This window comes from Pongo abelii, chromosome 12 (genome assembly GCF_028885655.2).
Source record: "Pongo abelii isolate AG06213 chromosome 12, NHGRI_mPonAbe1-v2.0_pri, whole genome shotgun sequence".
Lineage (NCBI taxonomy): Eukaryota > Metazoa > Chordata > Mammalia > Primates > Hominidae > Pongo > Pongo abelii.
The window spans coordinates 100,528,640-100,546,883 of NC_071997.2; the positions used below are offsets into that span (position 1 = coordinate 100,528,640).

The 18,244-nt window shown below is 39.3% G+C and overlaps 2 protein-coding genes and 1 non-coding gene across 13 annotated transcripts in view; 2 read left to right on the forward strand and 1 right to left on the reverse strand.

Annotated features, from left to right (window-relative positions):
• The window catches only part of NLRC4 (NLR family CARD domain containing 4), a 45,391-nt gene extending 41,259 nt beyond the window's left edge, over positions 1–4,132 (forward strand). The window contains exon 9 of the mRNA XM_024242172.3: positions 1,782–4,132. Coding sequence (XP_024097940.3) covers positions 1,782–2,074 — 293 coding nt within the window. The 3' untranslated portion in view covers positions 2,075–4,132. The remainder of the gene's footprint in view (positions 1–1,781) is intronic.
• The window catches only part of SLC30A6 (solute carrier family 30 member 6), a 59,367-nt gene continuing 43,579 nt past the window's right edge, over positions 2,457–18,244 (reverse strand). For all 11 annotated transcript variants that reach the window (XM_009237403.4, XM_024241882.3, NM_001131543.1 and 8 more), the window contains 2 exon segments: positions 16,907–16,975; positions 2,457–6,334 (listed from right to left, as the gene is read on the reverse strand). In XM_009237403.4, coding sequence (XP_009235678.1) covers positions 5,834–6,334; positions 16,907–16,975 — 570 coding nt within the window. In that variant the 3' untranslated portion in view covers positions 2,457–5,833.
• On the forward strand, positions 11,922–12,028 carry LOC112132244 (U6 spliceosomal RNA). Its single transcript, XR_002914039.1, has one exon. It is a non-coding gene; the product is annotated as a U6 spliceosomal RNA (small nuclear RNA).

Here is an 18,244-nt window from a genome sequence, read left to right on the forward strand (position 1 = left end):
ATCATCTCCTTACCTGGATTTGCCCACTTTAGCCACTAGCATCTTGACCACGGTCAGGCAGGGTCAATCACTTTAGGTGTCTGTAAAGAAGAACCTGAAGAGCTTTCAAAACTCAAGACCTTATGATGGTGATGAAAGCATGGCTGACATTGACTAAGGACACACTCTAGAATGTACTTAGTTGCACTGAACAAACTACACAAGGCCATGCAGTGACATCAGACACCAAACTCACAGATCTCCTCCCACTATGGAGCTGGTAAACCCCTTTACTGAAAGTGGGTAAGGGTATAGTTTCAGTGCATAACTAGGTTGACCTCACCCACGTAAGCTGGTCAGACAAGACTGTCCAATTCTGTCATTAAGCCCTCATTACTGGTAGCAGATAGCTTTTAGTCTTTGCTTGCTTACCTTAAGATTGTACGGCACTGAACCTTTCCTTCTTTAACGTGAACTCTTTAGTGGTCTTCTCACTGAGACAATGGAAAGGAACTTTTAAAACCTCTTTTCCTACTTGGAATCCAAACTGAATCATGGACCTTCATTTCTAAAAGGGTCAGTTTCTGGAACATTATCTAATATTACACATCTCCCAAGAAATACAAGTTTAATATACAACAAATTAACTCTCCAAAGTTGGGTGAGGTACACTAAGATGAGCTCGGATGAGCCGAGTAATGTGGATTGATAAGCCAGGCATACATCTTCTGCAATTTGTGTGTGATACTCTGGAGTATAAACATGTAACAGAGTTCCCATGTCCAGTCTGCCTGTCTGTCCACTCTGTACTTCAAGGTGAACTTAGTCATCCAGAAAAGGCCAGGTAGGTGGGTAGGGATAACACTTTGCACAATTTAATATGCATAATTAACACAGAGCTAGTTTTGTGAAATCCTAATGTTGTATACTGGCCAATCTGTATAATGGTACATGACCTGAAAGAAAGGTATTTTTTCTTATTGCAAGACTCATTTGGATTCCAGTACCACCTAAACTGGTAACATGGGATAAAGAATGAACACTAAACTATTTGTGTGTGTATACACACACACACACACACACACACACACACATCCTTTGTATGTATGTGTGTGTGTATGTGTGCATTCTTTGTGTATCAGAAAGACAGGATATCCACCTATCCTCTGTAGGAAATACTTTAGGTGCCCTATTCTGTAAGGAATGGAGGAACTTCCTGAAGAGGCTTGGGAGAGTTATACATAAACAGGTAAAAAAAAACACCCAAATCTTTAGATACTGAAGGAGGCTCACGTACTCAAGTTTACAGTTAGGAACATACCCAAAGAAACAACAGGTAGTGTTTACTTTTTCAGAAGAGGAAACGACCTAATATTGCCAAAGATTGACTCCAGTTTCGAAAACAAGTACTGAATATTTAATAGCATCTCTCACACATCAATTTTAAAGCAACCTTCCATTTCCTAGGAGTAAGGAAAAGGGAAAAAAATGCAATTCATTTATATATTGTTGCTATCTCACTACGAATCACTATTTATCAGATTCCCTTATACTCTAGGAAAAATATAATAGACCGTATTCACAATCACTGCCCTAGCTATAGAGAATTACATAATTTTTTATAGAGAATTATAGTAATTTTTATAGAGAATTACATAATAATTTCTTTCTGAGGCAAAGCACTGGTTCAAACATGGCCATTTCAAAGTGAAAAAAAAGTATGTAAAATAAATGTAGAACCTATTTCTCTTTTTTAAAAAAAATATTTTTCTTCCAACTAATATACTTATTTCTTTACCCAGGTGCATTTTTTGGAAAGAACCCTCTGAAAAACTTCCAGCAGTTGAATTTGGCAGGAAATCGTGTGAGCAGTGATGGATGGCTTGCCTTCATGGGTGTATTTGAGAATCTTAAGCAATTAGTGTTTTTTGACTTTAGTACTAAAGAATTTCTACCTGATGCAGCACTAGTCAGAAAACTTGGCCATGTGTTATCCAAGTTAACTTTTCTGCAAGAAGCTAGGCTTGTTGGGTGGCAATTTGATGATGATGATCTCAGTGTTATTAAAGGTGCTTTTAAACTAGTAACTGCTTAAATAAAGTGTACTTGAAGCCAGCAAGTGCTCTGGGACCTCATTACTTTAAGCCTGGTAGTTAAAAAAAATCTTGCAAAAGGATGCCAAAGAAGATAAGGAAGTGGAAAGAAGTTTAATGTGATGATTAAAAACATGCAACAGTTTTGTGTCTTAGCTCTCCTGCTAGGATTATTGGCTCCCTGAAGGAACTCTGATTCATCTTTGTGTTACCTTTGGTCTGGGTCATACCAACTGGTATACTGAATGCATATTAACTTAGTATAGTGCCTGGCATGTAACAGATTCTCAACAATATTCTCAACAAATATTCGCTGAATATGAGATAAATTATTAATAGCTACTGAATAAAGATTATTTAAAATCAGAGAGGAAACTCCATATATGTTCTTTAATCCAAACAGTTTAATTCAAACAATCTGGAATGTAAAAAGCACTTTCTGATATTAGAAGGAGATCAGACTCCCAAAAAAGTTCAGCATTCTTTAGTCAAGCAAAACTTGGAAGTTTATAAACAGCTACAACAGAGGCTTGAAATTCAGGTCCTCTCGAGTACCTGCTACATTATATGTAATTCCAAACATGACTTCAGAGATTAAAGAAGAAAGGGAAGATGTTTCGCATTCTTTTGTACCCTATATAAACTAAGGGTACCCTGCCCTAATCTTTTTTCCAACACTTTCCCAAATAACCCTTTCTTACAAAGAAAGAAGTCTAAGAAAACTCTCCAATCTAAATATATTTAAGTAGAGGCAAGCCTGAAAAAAACACAAAAACCTAAATGGTGTTAGGCTGTGGTTCACCTATTCTCACGGCACCTCAAATTAATGGCTTGGGTGTTGGTGTAGGTAACACTTGGCCTGTATGTTGAGGTAGTCACTAGATAAAATTCTGGGCACAACATCCGTTTAGCAATTGGGCACATATTCTACAGATTTAGCCAGAACGTTTTGAAGCTGGTATTTTACAGATCAACTAATTAATTCCTCTAACTTTACAGATGAGAAAGCTCAGATGATTTGCCCATGGGTTATAAAACTACTTCCTTACACAGTGGCAGCATCAGAACTGGAATTCAGATCTCTTGCCTCCTAGGCAGTGTTTTTCCCATTATAATACGGTGACTTCGTAAAGCAGGGTTAATTACATTCCACGGAGCTTACATCTTAATCACAAACAATGGGACAAATATTTAAATTGAACTTCTTTCTCTGTCTAGCTTCAAGTGATTCTGTGGCAAGATTTACTAGTAAGGCTGCTGCCTATAGGCCTATGCTGGGCGAGTTCCTTATTTTCATATCCAGAAGTTAGTCAGAGCTTGGCAAATAAGACTTCTCTATATAATAATGCATGGGCCAATGTCCCCTGTAACATCTTACATGCAGGAAGTAGGGCCAATTCTTTCATAAACCGCAGGCAACTGTGAGTGTCTTTTCTCAAACAGTGAAGGTAGGTATTAAAGCACCTTTGGTGGGACAGATGCACAGGTGTTGCCTCTGAATTGGTTTTGAGGAAGTAGGCATAAAACCTCACACATAACTGTGTCTGATACCTGAACACTTTAAAATCCTATGGGGACGGGGAAGACATGCATGGGGTGGCAGCACATACCTCTTAACCATAACTCAGGACATGGCAGTTCAGATTTCATGCATGACCCTAATTCACATTTAGTTGAGATCAATGGAGGAAAAAGAATCATCCTGTAATAGTAGACCAATAACAGATACAGTAATAGTTGGAAAACATAAGATAAAGGCCAAGGAACAGGTTGTCTTATTACATTTTACAAAGTATCATTTTCCCCAGTAGTCAAGGTAGCATAGGCTGTATTTCTTTAGCAGGTAACATGCCTGAACAGGGGTTGCAGATGTCAAAGACAATGACCAACTCCTCACTAAGAAAAAGGTATTTAGGACATGGTCACTTATTACCACAGATGACAATTCTGCTTGACAGAGATGGCTTCTTGGATGTTTTTAATCCACAGTGAAGAAAAAGGATTTCAAAGTGCTGCTCCTATTTGAAAGTGAATGAGTTGACTGAAGAAACTGTTGCAAATTCTAGAAAAACAAAAATCTTCTCTAGATAGCTGGCTGATGGCTGGGAAAGTCATAAATCTCCAGGAGCACTGGATTCCAGGAAAGTTAAGTCCATTCTCAAAATCCCATTTTAAAACTGTTATGGAATGCATAATAAAATAAAACAATAAAAAACCCTCCTAGGTCATGTGTGACTGCTGCTTGTTATACTTTATGGAAGTAATACTAGCCATGTTAGAAAGTCCTTAAACTCTGCATTTGGAAAACAACTAAAAAATAACATAATCTATGTAATTCTCACACTTCATCACAGTTAACAATTTCCCATTTTTGACAAAGCAAAACAAAAAGAAACTGCCCACTGCAGACCTAACAATGCTGTATTCTATAATCTAAGGTCCATTATGCTTTGGTAAAATTATATTATATATTCTCAAATTCTTTGTGCAACTTGAAAAGACATCAAATTCCATGTTATGTATGGAACTCCATGTGTTTTGGTAATATATTTGATATATTTTGTTAATAAAATAAGAAATTAAAAAGCGAATGAATGAAAATGTGGCAGAAAAGATAAATTCATTATGTCAGTATTTGATTAAATGTAACATAGAAAATTAGGATTCTTTAACTGCATATCACCAAAAGTTGGGTAGTCACCTAATCAAAATAAAACACTGAGAACCATGGACTATTTACAAATGTACTAAAATTTTTAAAGGAGAGAAACTTTAACAAAAATCTTGATAATTAAAAATTCAAATTGTGCTAGATAGAATGTATTCCAAAATTTCTGCTAAAAATTTTTGCTTTTAGTTTGTAAGACATAATTCAGGAGAACCTCAAAGAAAAATTTAGCAATTAAGTTTGGAAAAGCTATAAAAGAGACTTTTACTTTTTGAACAGACATTTTTCCCTTTCCCAAAATGTGTATTATTCAAGAAGCATGTTTATAAATCTCACTAAAGAAAACATCGGCCAGGCCTGGTGGCTCACAACTAATCCCAGCACTTTGGGAGGCTAAGGTGGGTGGATCATGAGGTTAGGAGTTCAACACCAGCCTGGCCAACATGGTGAAATCCCCCATCTTTACTAAAAATACAAAAATTAGCTGGGCGTGGTGGCAGGTGCCTGTAATCCCAGCTACTCGGGAGGCTGAGGCAGGAGAATCATTTGAACCCAGGAAGCAGAGGTTGCAGTGAGCTGAGATCACGCCACTGCATTCCAGCCTGGGCGACAGAGTGAGACTCCATCTCAAAATACAAAACAAAACAAAAACTAAGGAAGCCTTAATAAAGTACAGCCCTAAGTTAATAATAATGTATTGGCTGGGCACAGTGGCAGAGCAAGACTCCGTCTCGGAAAAAAAAAGAAATATCGTATCTTAGTAATGTGACAGATCCATTCCATCAAGTGGCTCTTATAAAGGTAAGGTCACATCACACTGCAGTCAACTACAAAACCAAAGATACCAAAATCCAAATTTAAAGAAACACATGTTCTAAAGGAAGCCTATTTAAAGCCTTTAACATTTATGAGGATTTCACTGTCACAAATAAATTTTACAAAAATATAGTTTCATAGGTTTCATGAAATGTGAACAAGCTTACTATTATCTAACATTTAGAGTAAATGATTAAACAGTCAATGCAAAGTTGGATTACTAAATAAATTGGAAGCCAAGGAGTCAATATTCCTCATAAAAATAAGTTAGAGTCTATCATGGTCTTGGTTGTCCAATTCTATTATTAGTTCCATATCTACTTGGTATATTTGTAAAACCAGTCCTCAATCCTTGAGTTGCTCCAATTCCTGGAACTCCAAGTCCTTGATTAAGCATGCTGCTGTAAGGTGTGTGTCCATGATTGAGACCAAAACCATAAGGCCTTGTTTGTGTGTTTAGAAGAATAACTGGGTTCACATTTTTCCCAGGAGTGTTAAATGAAAATTCTGGAGGTGGACTACTAGGTTTAGCTGGAGTTGATGTAACTGGGTTCAAATCATCAGTACCCTTTAAAAGAGGCATTGGGATTACGTGATGATCTGAAAAGTTTAGGACATTGGCTGCAACAGGCCCAGACAATAAGGCAGGCCTAATCCAGTCATCCTTGAAAATTTGAACAGTCAGAGTAGACACTAGAGTGTACAGCCTGTTGGTCACATGAGCAAGAACCATTTGTTCATTGGCATCTCGTCGAATTCTTACATGCACTGATCCAGCCTAAAAGGGGCAAAATCATAACAAAGAGATTGCTTAGAATTATACTAACGAAAATTTCATTAGATAAAACATTTTATTTATGATTTGGTAAGTTCCTGGAGTTTTTTTTGAAAGAAAACGCTTAATGTTAATATTTCTTAAAGACTACTTGCTGGTGATTATCATTGTAATGAGTTAAATAATTTGTGAATCTTTAAAATACAAAAAAAGAAATATCCATGTAGGAACAAGATAGGCATGTTATAATACAAGGAAGAATATAAATGAAACATATGAAAAATAAATGTAAGAGCCGAAAAGGTAGGTATTAATTCCAATTGAAGAGGACTTCAAAAGAAGATGGTATTTAATCTAGGGTTGGTGACTAAACAGAATTTCAAAAAGTAGAGAGGCATTCCACACTGAGGGAAAAGCAATGAAAATGTATGGCATACTTGGTAAGAATAAGCAATAATACTAATGTATAAAGAAGTCCTGGCCGGGCGCAGTGGCTCACATCTGTAATCCCAGCACTTTGGGAGGCCGACGTGGGTGGATTACCTGAGGTCAGGAGTTCGAGACCAGCCTGGCCAATATGGTGAAACCCCGACTCCACTAAAAATACAAAAAATTAGCCAGGCATAGTGGCGTGTGCCTGTAATCCCAGCTACTTGGCAGACCAAGGAAGGAGAATAGCTTGAACCCAGGAGGCGGAGGTTGCAGTGAGCCAAGATCGCACCACTGCACTCCAGCCTGAGTGACAGAGTGATATCCTACCTTGAAAAAGAAAAAAAAGAAGTCCAAGTATTTCAGGGGGCAGAAGAAGGAGGAGGGAGAGAGAAGAGAGGGAGAGAAGGAAGAGAGGAAAGAAAGAAGGAGAAACAGAGGAAGGGGCTGGGTGCGGTGGCTCACGCCTGTAATCCCAGCACTTTGGGAGGCTGAGGTGGGCGGATCACCCCTGACGTCAGGAGATCGAGACCAGCCTGACCAACATGGTGAAACCCCGCCTCTACTAAAAATACAAAAATTAGCCGGGTGTGGTGGTACATGCCTATAATCCCAGCTGCTCAGGGGGCTGAGGCAGGAGAATTGCTTGAACCTGGGAGGTGGAGGTTGCAGTGAGCCGAGATCACGCCATTGCACTCCCAGCATGGAAAGAGAAGGGAAGAAGGAAGGAAGAAAAATGATAGGTAGGTAATAAGGTTAAAAAGAGGCTACCAGAGGACTCTAAAATGATAAGGAATTTTGATTTAATATCAGCAACCCAACAGAAATAAATAATCAGAGTTCAGAAAAATTGTAGGTATAGATGACTGGAAATCAGGTAGGAAAAAAACTTCAACAATCTAGATTAGAAATGAGGAGAGCTGCCAAGTACAGTGGCTCATGCCTGTAATCCCAGCACTTTGGGAGGCCAAGGCAGGCAGATCACCTGAGGTCAGGAGTTCGAGATCAGCCTGGCCAACATGGCGAAACCCTGTCTCTACTAAAAATACAAAAATTAGCTGGGCATGGTGGCATGCACCTGTAATCCCAACTACTCAGGAGGCTGAGGCAGGAGAATCACTTGAACTCAGGAGGCAGATGTTGCAGGGAGCAGAGATCATGCCACTGCACTCCAGCCCAGGAAAGAAAACAAGACTCCGTCTCAAAACAAAACAAAACAAAACAAAACAGAAGAGGAGAGCTGAGCCAGGCCAAAAATAGTGGGATCAGAGAGGGACAGACAGATATATCATATTCCAGGGGCAGAAATGGAAGGATTTGATACCCAGCTGGAAGTAAAGGATGAGGGAGATTGACTCATCAAAGATGATATCAAGGCTTCTAAGGGATAGGGAGCACCAGGCATTACAATGAGAGTTAGAAGTATATTTGTTAACGTGAAAAAGTGTTTACCATAAATTATGGGTTTTTTTTGGTTTTGTTTTTTTGTTTTCTTTGTAGAGATGAGGTCTCACCATGTTGCCCAAGCTGGTCTCGAACTCCTAGGTTCAAGCGATCCTCCTGCCTCAGCCTCCCAAAGTGCTGGGATTATAGGCGTGAGCCACCATGCCCGGTCCATAAATTATGTTTTTAAAGTAGATAATCAGCAAATGATCCTATTTTGATTAACACAAACACACACACACACACACTCCCCCAGCCTGAGCAACATGGTGAAACCCCATCTCTACAAAAAATAAAAAAAATTAGCTGGGTGTGGTGGCACACATCTGTAGTGCCAGCTACTCAGCTACTCAGGAGGCTGAAGTGGGAGAACTGATTGAACCTGAGAGGTCGAGGCTGCAGTGGCTGCACCACTGCACTCCAGCCTGGGTGACAGAGAGATCTTGTATCAAGAAAAAAAAAAAAAAAGATTTCAACCCCATTTACAATATCCACAAAAGAAATAAAATACCTAGATATACATCTAACCAAGGAGGTGAAAGATCTCTACAAGGAGAACTATGAAACGCTGCTCAAAGAAATCACAGATGATACAAACAAATGGAAAAACATTCCACGCTCATGGATTGGAAGATCAGTATCATTAAAATGGCCACATTGTCCAAAGCAATCTACAGATTCAATGCTATTACTATCAAACTACCAACGTCATTTTTCATAGAAGTAGAAAAAAATATTTTAAAATACATATGGAACCAAAAAAGAGCCCAAATAGCCAAAGCAATTCTAAGCAGAAAGAACAAAGCTGGAAGCATCACATTACCTGAATTCAAACTATAAGGCTATAGTAACCAAAACAGCATGGTACTGGTAAAAAGACAAACACATAGACCAATGGAACAGAATAGAGAACCCAGAAATAAAGCCACATACCTACAGCCATCTGATCTTTGACAAAGTCAACAAAAATAGGCAGTGGGGAAAGGACTACCTATTCTATAAATGGTACTAGGATAGCTAGCTAGCCATATGCAGAAGAATGAAGCTGGACCTTAACTTTCACCATATAAAAAGATTAACTCAAGAAGGATTAAAGATTTCAATTTAAGACCTCAGCAGGGTGCTATGGCTCATGCCCTGTAATCCCAGCACTTTGGGTGGCCGAGGTAGACAGATCACCCGAGGTCAGGAGTTCAAGACCAGCCTGACCAACATGGTGAAACCCTGTTTCTACAAAAATGAAAAAAAAAAAAAAATTAGCCGGGTGTGGCGGCAAACACCTGTAGTTGCAGCTACCTGGGAGGCTGACAAGGAAAAATCACTTGAACCCAGGAGGCAGAGGTTGCAGTGAGCTCAGATCATGCCACTGCACTCCAGCCTGGGTGACAGAGCTAGACTTCATCTCAAAAAAAAACAGACCTCAAAACTGTAAGAATCTTGCGAGACAACCAAGAAACACCTACAGAATGGGAGTATGCATCAGACAAAGGTCTGATATCAGAATCTATATAGAACTTAAAAACTGAACAAACAAAAAACAACCCCATTAAAAAATGGGAAAAAAACATGAACAGATACTTCTGAAAAGAAGTCATACAAGTGGCCAAGAAGCATGAAAAAAATGCTCATCATGACTAATCAGCAGAGAAATGCAAATCAAAACCACAATGAGATACCATCCAACACTAGTCAGAATGGCTATTATTATTATTATTTATTTATTTATTTATTTATTTTGAGACAGAGTCTTGCTCTCTTGCCCAGGCTGGAGTGCAGTGGTGCAATGTCAGCTCACAGCAACCTCCACCTCCCGGGTTCAAGCAATTCTCCTGCCTCAGCCTCCCAAGTAGCTGGGATTATAGGCCCACGCCACCATGCCCGGCTAATTTTAGTATTTTTAGTAAAGACAGGATTTCGCTATGTTGGCCAGGCTGGTCTTGAACTCCTGACCTCAGGTGATCTGCCTGCCTCAGCCTCCCAAAGTGCTGGGATTACAGGCATGAGCCACCGCGCCCGGCCAAATGGTTATTATTAAAAAGTGAAAAAACAACAGATGCTGGTGAGGCTGCAGAGAAAAGGGAACGTTTATACATTGTTGGTGGGGATGTAAATCAGTTCAGCCACTCTAAAAAGCAGTTTGAAGATTTCTCAAAGAACTTAAAACAGAACTACCATTTGACCCAGCAATCCCATAACTGGGTATATATCCAAAAGAAAATAAATCTTTCTACCAAAAAGACACATGTACTTGGATGTTCATCGCAGCACTATTCACACAGCAAAGGCATGGCATCAACCTAGGTGCCCAATAACACCTAGGATTGATGGGCACCTAGGTTGGATTGCTTAAGGAAGAGTTCGAGACCAGCCTGGGCCACATAGCAAGACTCTATCGTTATAAAAAATAAACTAGCCAGGCACACATATGCAGTCCCAGCTACGAGGAAGGCTGAGGCAGGAAGACTGCTTGAGCCTAGAGGGTTGAGGCTGCAGTGAGCCATGACTATACCCCTGCACTCTAGCCTGGGTGACAGAGCAAGACCCTGTCTCAATAAATAAAAAATAAAATAAGACACAAACAAAGAAAAATAAAAGTTAAAGAAACAGAAGGATAGAGACAAGTATCAAGGATGACAATATTTATCTCTAGATGGCAGAATTATTAAGGATATTTACTCTCTTTTTTATGACTTAGTTACAAGTTTTATTTTCTTAACAATTGGGTACTATTTGCCTAATAAAAACTTAAAAAAAAATATATATATATATAAAAATATATCATAGATGGCCAGGCATGGTAGCTCATGCCTGTAATCCCAGCACTTTGTGAGGCTGAGGTAGATGGATTGCTTGAGCTCAGGAGTTTGAGACCAGACTGGACAACATGGCAAAACCCCATCTCTACAAAAAATACAAAAATTAGCTGGGCGTGGTGGTGCGTGCCTATAGTCACACCTACTTGGGAGGCTGAGGCATGAGGATGGCTTGAGCCCATGAGGCAGAGGTTGCAGTGAGCCAAGATCCTGCCACTACACTCCAGGCTGGGCAACAGAGCCAGACCCAGTCTCAAAAAAATAGAGTAAATAAAATTAAATAAAATGTCCAGCAGACACTCCATGTCGGTCTCTAAATAAACACAGATTTTCAAAAAAGAAAAAAATTCTTACAAAACATAAACTGCACATAAATTAGCCAAATTGTTTAGTAACAATGTATCTGAATCTATGACTTGAAACGCTAAATACAGAAAAATAGTAAGAGAGTTATTGTCAATCATCAGACAGAGAAAATATCTATATTCCTTGAATTTGACTTCTAGTTTATTACTTTTAGCTAAGACAAGCCATGTCTCGAAATCAAGTCATCTTTGATTTTTCCCTTTTCCTTTGCCACTACCATTCACAATTGTCACTACCTAAGTATTAAAGATGCCATATCCTCTTTCAGTCTGATATGGAAATCAAAGTAATTAAAATAAGGAAACTCTATTTTCAGAGTATGAACTTGAAAAGTCGCCTATAATTACAGTGCATGCGTTCATCTGCGGCTTTTGTGATATTAACTTTTAGCAGCTCAAAAGCTTGTTTTATTAAATTCCTGGGTCTTAACCAGGGACTTCATAGGTGTGGTTTCCAGATGCCAAGTTCTGGGTTGATGACTATATTCTTTGTGTTTATAAGCCATCCAATGTCATTAACGCAATTAAAAGAATGGTTAAGTGGTCACTTCGGCAGCACATATACTCAAATTGGAACGATACAGAGAAGATTAGCATGGCCTCTGTGCAAAGATGACATGCAAATTCATGAAGCGTTCCATATTTTAAAAAATTAATTAAAAAAATAAAGGAAAGAATGGTTGAAAATGAACTATAAGACTCAAAGTGTGTAGTTCTAAAAGGCATTCTAGAAGGCAATTTGGGAATTTGCATCAAAAGCCATAAAAAATGTGAATATTTTCAGATTTACAAAAACTTCTAAAAATTAATCTTAAGAAATAATCATGGATATTTACAAAGATTATCCCATAAAAATGTTTATCCCAGGCTGGGCGCAGTGCCTCATGCCTGTAATCCCAGCACTTTGGGAGGCCGAGGCGGGCAGATCACAAGATCAGGAGTTCGAGACCAGCCTGGCCAACACAGTGAAACCCTGTCTCTACTAAAAATCCAAAAAATTAGCCAGACGTGGGGCATGGTGGCGGGCATCTGTAATCCCGGCTGTCTCTTCGCAGATTCTACAAAAAGAGAGATTCCAACCTCCTGAATCAATAAAAAGGTTTAACTCTTGTGAGATGAATCTACACATCACAAAGCAGTTTCACAGATAGCTTCTTTCTAGTTTTTATCTACTTGGGAGGCTGAGGCAGGAGAATTGCTTGAACTCGGGAGGTGGAGGTTGCAGTGAGCCAAGATCATGCCATTGCACTCCAGCCCAGGTGACAGTGTGAGACTCCGTCTCAAAAAAAAAAAAAAAAAAAAAAAAGTTTATCCCAGACCTGTTAATATAGGAAAAATAGAAGAGAATCTAAATATTCACTAAGGGACTTATGAAATAAATTATGGCATATTTAGATAATGTAAAACTAAGAAAATTAAAATTATATTGGGATTCTTGCAAGATGGCAGCAGTGGTGGCAGTTTTTGAAATGCCTCAAATGTTTCCATTAAAACAAAGAAAGTAACACAGTACCCCTATGAAAACTCAAATACAAGGTATAAGACCTTCAAGGTAACACAATCTGTGCAGCACGAAGCAACAGCACATCTGACTGACCTAAAATCCTCAAAGCGGCTAACAAGACTTCATGGAAATCTAGGACAGCCAATACGAGAAAAGCAGCTGCAACTGGGAGGAGTTTTGCACATTACAACAGTGGGCAAATACACTGGGTCTGCAATAAGGGCTGGAATAGTCTGAGCCCTATGAGTTCTCGAAAGTAACCAGGCAAAGCTCCCCTCCAAAAAAAAAAAAGCCCCATATCAAAAAGAAACAATGGCAAGAGAATCCAAACTGAGTAGTACAGTTGAGACAAAGGACAGAAGAAGTTCAGATAAAAATGTAAGGCAGGGCCAGGCACAGTGGCTTGTGTCTGTAATCCCAACACTTTGGGAGGCCAAGGCAGTAGGAGTGCTTAAGGCCAAGAGTTCAAGACCAGCCTAGGCAATACAGCAAGACTCAGTTTCTACAAAAAAATTAAAAAGATCAGCTGGGCATGGTGGTGTGCACCTGTAATCCCAGCTACTGGGAAGGTTGAGGTAGGAGGATCATTTGAGCACAGACATTTGAGACTGCTGTGAGCTATATCTGTACCACTCACTCCAGCCTGGGTGACAGGGCAGGACGCTGTCTCCTTAAAAAAAAAAAAAAAAAATGCTGGACACAGTGGCTCACTCCTGTAATCTTAGCATTTTGGGAGGCCAAGAAGAGCAGATCACCTGAGGTCAGAAGTTTGAGACCAGCCTGGTCAACATGGTGAAACCCTGTTTCTACCAAAAAATTCAAAAATTAGCTGGGCATGGTGGCATGTACCTGTAGTCCCAGCTACTGGGGAGGCTGAGGTGAAAGGATCGCTTGAACCTGGGAGGCGGAGGTTGCAGTGAGCCGAGATCACGCCATTGCACTCACCCTAGCCTGGCGACAGAGTGAGACCCTGTCTCAAAAAAAAAAAAGGGTAAAAATGGCAGAGAGGAACAGAGCCAGAATAAAAAACTTTCTTCACAAAATCATCAGAAGATGGAGCTCTAGACCCATGAATTTGTACACACAACCCTAAACCACTCCTAATTTTAAAGTTCAGGAAAACTAATTTCACATAAAAATGAGCAACAGAAAAGGAGAGAGGGTCAAATCCCACACAAAGTTATGTAAGAAAAAGAGACTATAAAACAGATTATAAAAGATCACCAGACAGATAAAACTACATGTCAGATAAAAACTATAACCTACCTTTTAAAAACCAATCAAAAGATATAAAACAAGATCATAAATCAGAATTAGAAAACCTTAGAAATGAGATGACAATTGTATTACAAGAAAAAAGATCACTTTAGAAATGAAGACTTACTCAGAACAAATACAAACAAGGAAACATACAGGTATACTTTAAGAGACACAAAAGGTTAAAAAAACAAATCAAAAGGAAATTAAAAGATAAGAATTTGAGAGAAAATAACAGTAAGGCAAAGATCCAATATATTCAACATGCACATAACAGAAGTTTCCACAAAAGAAAACCAAAGAAATAGAACAAATATTACAAAATATAATTAGATGTTTTAAGAAATTATTTTTGAAACAGCATTATTGAAAGCGTGCACTGTGGGCCGAGCGCAGTAGCTCACGCCTGTAATCCCAACACTTTGGGAGGCCAAGGTGGGAGGATCACTTGAGGTCAGGAGTCTGAGACCAGCTTGGTCAACATGGTAAAACCCCGTCTCTACTAAAAAAATAAACAAAAATTAGCTGGGCGTGGTGGTGCATGCCTGTAATCCCAGCTACTCGGGAGGCTGAGGCAGGAGAATTGCTTGAACCCTGGAGGCAGAGGCTGCAGTGAGCCGAGATTGCACTACTGCATGCCCACCTGGGTGACAGAGCGAGACTCTGTCTCAAAAAATAAAAATAAAAATAAAAAAGAAGAAAGGGTGCACTGCATATCTGAAATAACTGATGCGGAATGACCAATGCCAAGACATATTCTAGTAAAGGTACTGAACTTAAAAAAAATCATTTGGGCATCCAGGCAAAAAGATCAAGTGACATATAAAAGGAAAAAAATTAAGACTATCATTAGGCATTGTCTCAGAAATGCTACATGCCAGAAATAAAAGGGATAATGTATTTTTAAGAAACTTGAAACAAATGTGTACTGAAGAGTTTATATCCAATCAAATTAATTTTTAATCATACTGTCCACAAGCTGCTTTCAACATTCAAGAATTTAGAGAATATTGTTCCCAACAGCCCCTTCTAAAGAATTTAAAGAAGTGTAGTGTGGTGGGTCCCCCACTAGGTTATTCGAGGGTGTATGTCTGCTGCCCAAACTCTGAAGGCCAGGCAGTGAGCCAAAGCCATGGTACACAGTCGAGGAGCAAGCGACCCTGAGAACCAAAGATTTTATATATTTTATATATTTTCCTTGGTAGCATCTGAGACCCTACCAAGGAAAACAGTCTCATTACACACATACAGCAGGCAAAGAGCGAGAAAATTAGCTTAAAAGCAGCTTAGAAATGGGAGGTGGGTAGATCTCTAAAGCTGTCCTGCTGCTCCCCAGGAGTGCCCCATAGGTAAGTCCTAATAAACTCACCTACTGGCCATGCTGGACCTGTCCAAGTCATTCTTTGGTCTCTTGACACTTTGGTCACTTGGCACCTTCCCAGTAAGGAGGGAGGGGATGTTACAGTCTCAAGTTTTTCTTGTAATAAGTTTTAGACATCCAAAATAATGAGAGAGGGAAAGAGCTGGGGAAGGTGGAGGTGAAGGAACCATTTTCCCACTACAAAAGCATAGCCTGAAACTAAAGACTGCAAAGTGGGTAACATCATTGAACTGCTGGACCAGCTTTGATCTGTTTATCTATAAAATTTGTGTTATATTAGAAAAATCAAACCCTATCTGTTTTTTTTAAAATGATACTGTAGAAGAGTATTTAATGACATAGAAAACTGTTCATGATAAATTAATTAAATGAAAAGAGCTAATTATAAAACAGCATGATCTCATTTTCTGTTGTTTTTTTTTTTTTTTTTGGAGACAGAGTCTCACTCTGTCACCCAGGCTAGAGTGCAATGGCGTGATCTTGGCTCACTGCAACCTCTGCCTCCCGGGTTCAAGGGATTCTCCTGCCTCAGCCTCCCAAGTAACTGGAATTACAGGCGTGTGCCACACCACCATGCCCAGCTAATTTTGTATTTTTAGCAGAGGTGGGGTTTCACCATGTTAGCCAAGTTGGTCTCAAACTCCCAACCTCAGGTGATCTGCCCGCCTCGGCCTCCCAAAGTGCTGGTATTACAGGCATGAGCTACTGCGCCCAGCCCATGATCTCATTTTCTAAGGAAAATAAATGTATGAACACCAAAATATCAACAGCAGTTTTCTTTAGATGATAAGATTATAGTGCTTTACATTTTCTGTATTTTCCTCATCATTCCTAACGTATGAGGAAAACTGTGTCATAATAAAGTCTCTCTGGTACTGAGGTTCAAACTGAATTAGAAAATACGAAATTTTATGCTGAAGCAAGTTGTGTTACTGTAGTTCTTCAAAATATTCAGCAAACTCTCCAAAATGAGAACTACAGTTAAAAAAGAAAGCAATTGCACTTTTAATTTTTTTTTAACATTTTCTTATGTGGTAATTACACTGACTACAAAGTGTCTTATCTGGACACTTGTATTATTATCATTAACATGTTTGAAGGAAAAAAAATAAAAACATTCCTCTATTGTTTGGGAGGTTAAGGCGGGAGGACTGCTTGAGGCCAGGAGTTGGACACCAGCCTGGGCAACAGAGTGAGACCCTGTCTCTAAACAACAAAAAATCCCTCAGTTAGGTAACTGAATTCATGTACATTTTAGACTCTGCTTAACATAACTAGGAATCAAACGCTCTATGAAAATTTTAAGGAAATACTTTTTTTCAGTTTTAAAAATGGAAGACTATATTTTAAATTATAACTAAAGTCATATATAAAAGAACATACCAATGAGCCAAAACCTAGGGTCCAAAAATGTTCATTTCGGACTTCTAAAACTCCATCTAAGGTAGATACCTAACCAAAAACAGAAAGAGGTGATCAGAGTTGTCTGTACTTAACATATCCAATGCAGTTTAGTCACATTATGGACTTAGTTTAAACTTAAGAATGACACAGCCAAATCCTGCACAAGGACACTCATTAGCTAAGAGAAGTCTCAGACCATTCAAGATACCATTCCTGTTTGTTCCATACTGACCCAAGACCTTGCTTTCCTAGTTTCTTGCTTGCCCCAATTCTTTTAGAATCAGGTCCCCACTGCTCAGTTTTAAACCCCTACCCCCACCAATTTCTTCAACAGTGTATGGTTCTTTTCATATCAATATGAATATATTTATATCTAGCACTTTGTGGTATCAGATTTTTTACTTAATTTTTTTGTTTTCTCAATCACTTCTTTCTCTGAAATCCCTTATAACAAATCTCTGCACAACACAGGATGTTGTTTGGATGTGAGTCTAGAAGAAATTCCAAGGCCAGATATATATAGTGTGTAGCCCACTGGTATAGTTGCACAGGACACATACTCAAGGCCAGGCTTCACTAGTTGAGAGTAGTAGCCAGTTATATTGGTAAAAGTGGCCTCTATCACACTGACAATCAAAGGTTTAAAATAGTTTCAACATCAAAATAGTTCATTATTTTATTTCTTCATTAGTTAGTAGGTGGAAATTTGTAACAACTTAAAAGAAAGTCTAGGCTGGCCACGGTGGCTCATGTCTGCAATTCCAGCACTTTGGGAGGCTGACGTGGGCAGATCACTTGAGGCCAGGAGTTCGAGTCCAGCCAGGCCAACATGGCGAAACCCTGCCTCTACTAAAAAAGTATAATTGGCGGGTGGGGAGCAGAGAACACGGCACTGCACTCCAGACCGGGTGACAGAGTAAGACCCTGTCCCACCTGGAAAAAAAAAAAACCAAAAAACCACAGCATTTGACCGGGCACAGTGGCTCACGCCTGTAATCCCAGCACTTTGGAAGGCCAAGATGGGAGGATGGCTTGAGAGCAGGAGTTCAAGACCAGCCTGGTCAACATAGCAAGACCCCATCTCTTTTTATATATATATTTAAAAAAAACAACAAAAGGCTGGGCACAGTGGCTCATGCCTGTAATCCCAGCATTTTGGGGCGGATCATTTGAGGTCAGGAGTTCGAGAACAGCCTGGCCAACATGGTGAAACCTCAGCTCTACTAAAAATACAAAAATTTGCCAGGCATGGTGGTGGGAGCCTGTAATCCCAGCTACTCAGGAGGTTGAAGCAGGAGAATCGCTTGAACCCAGGAG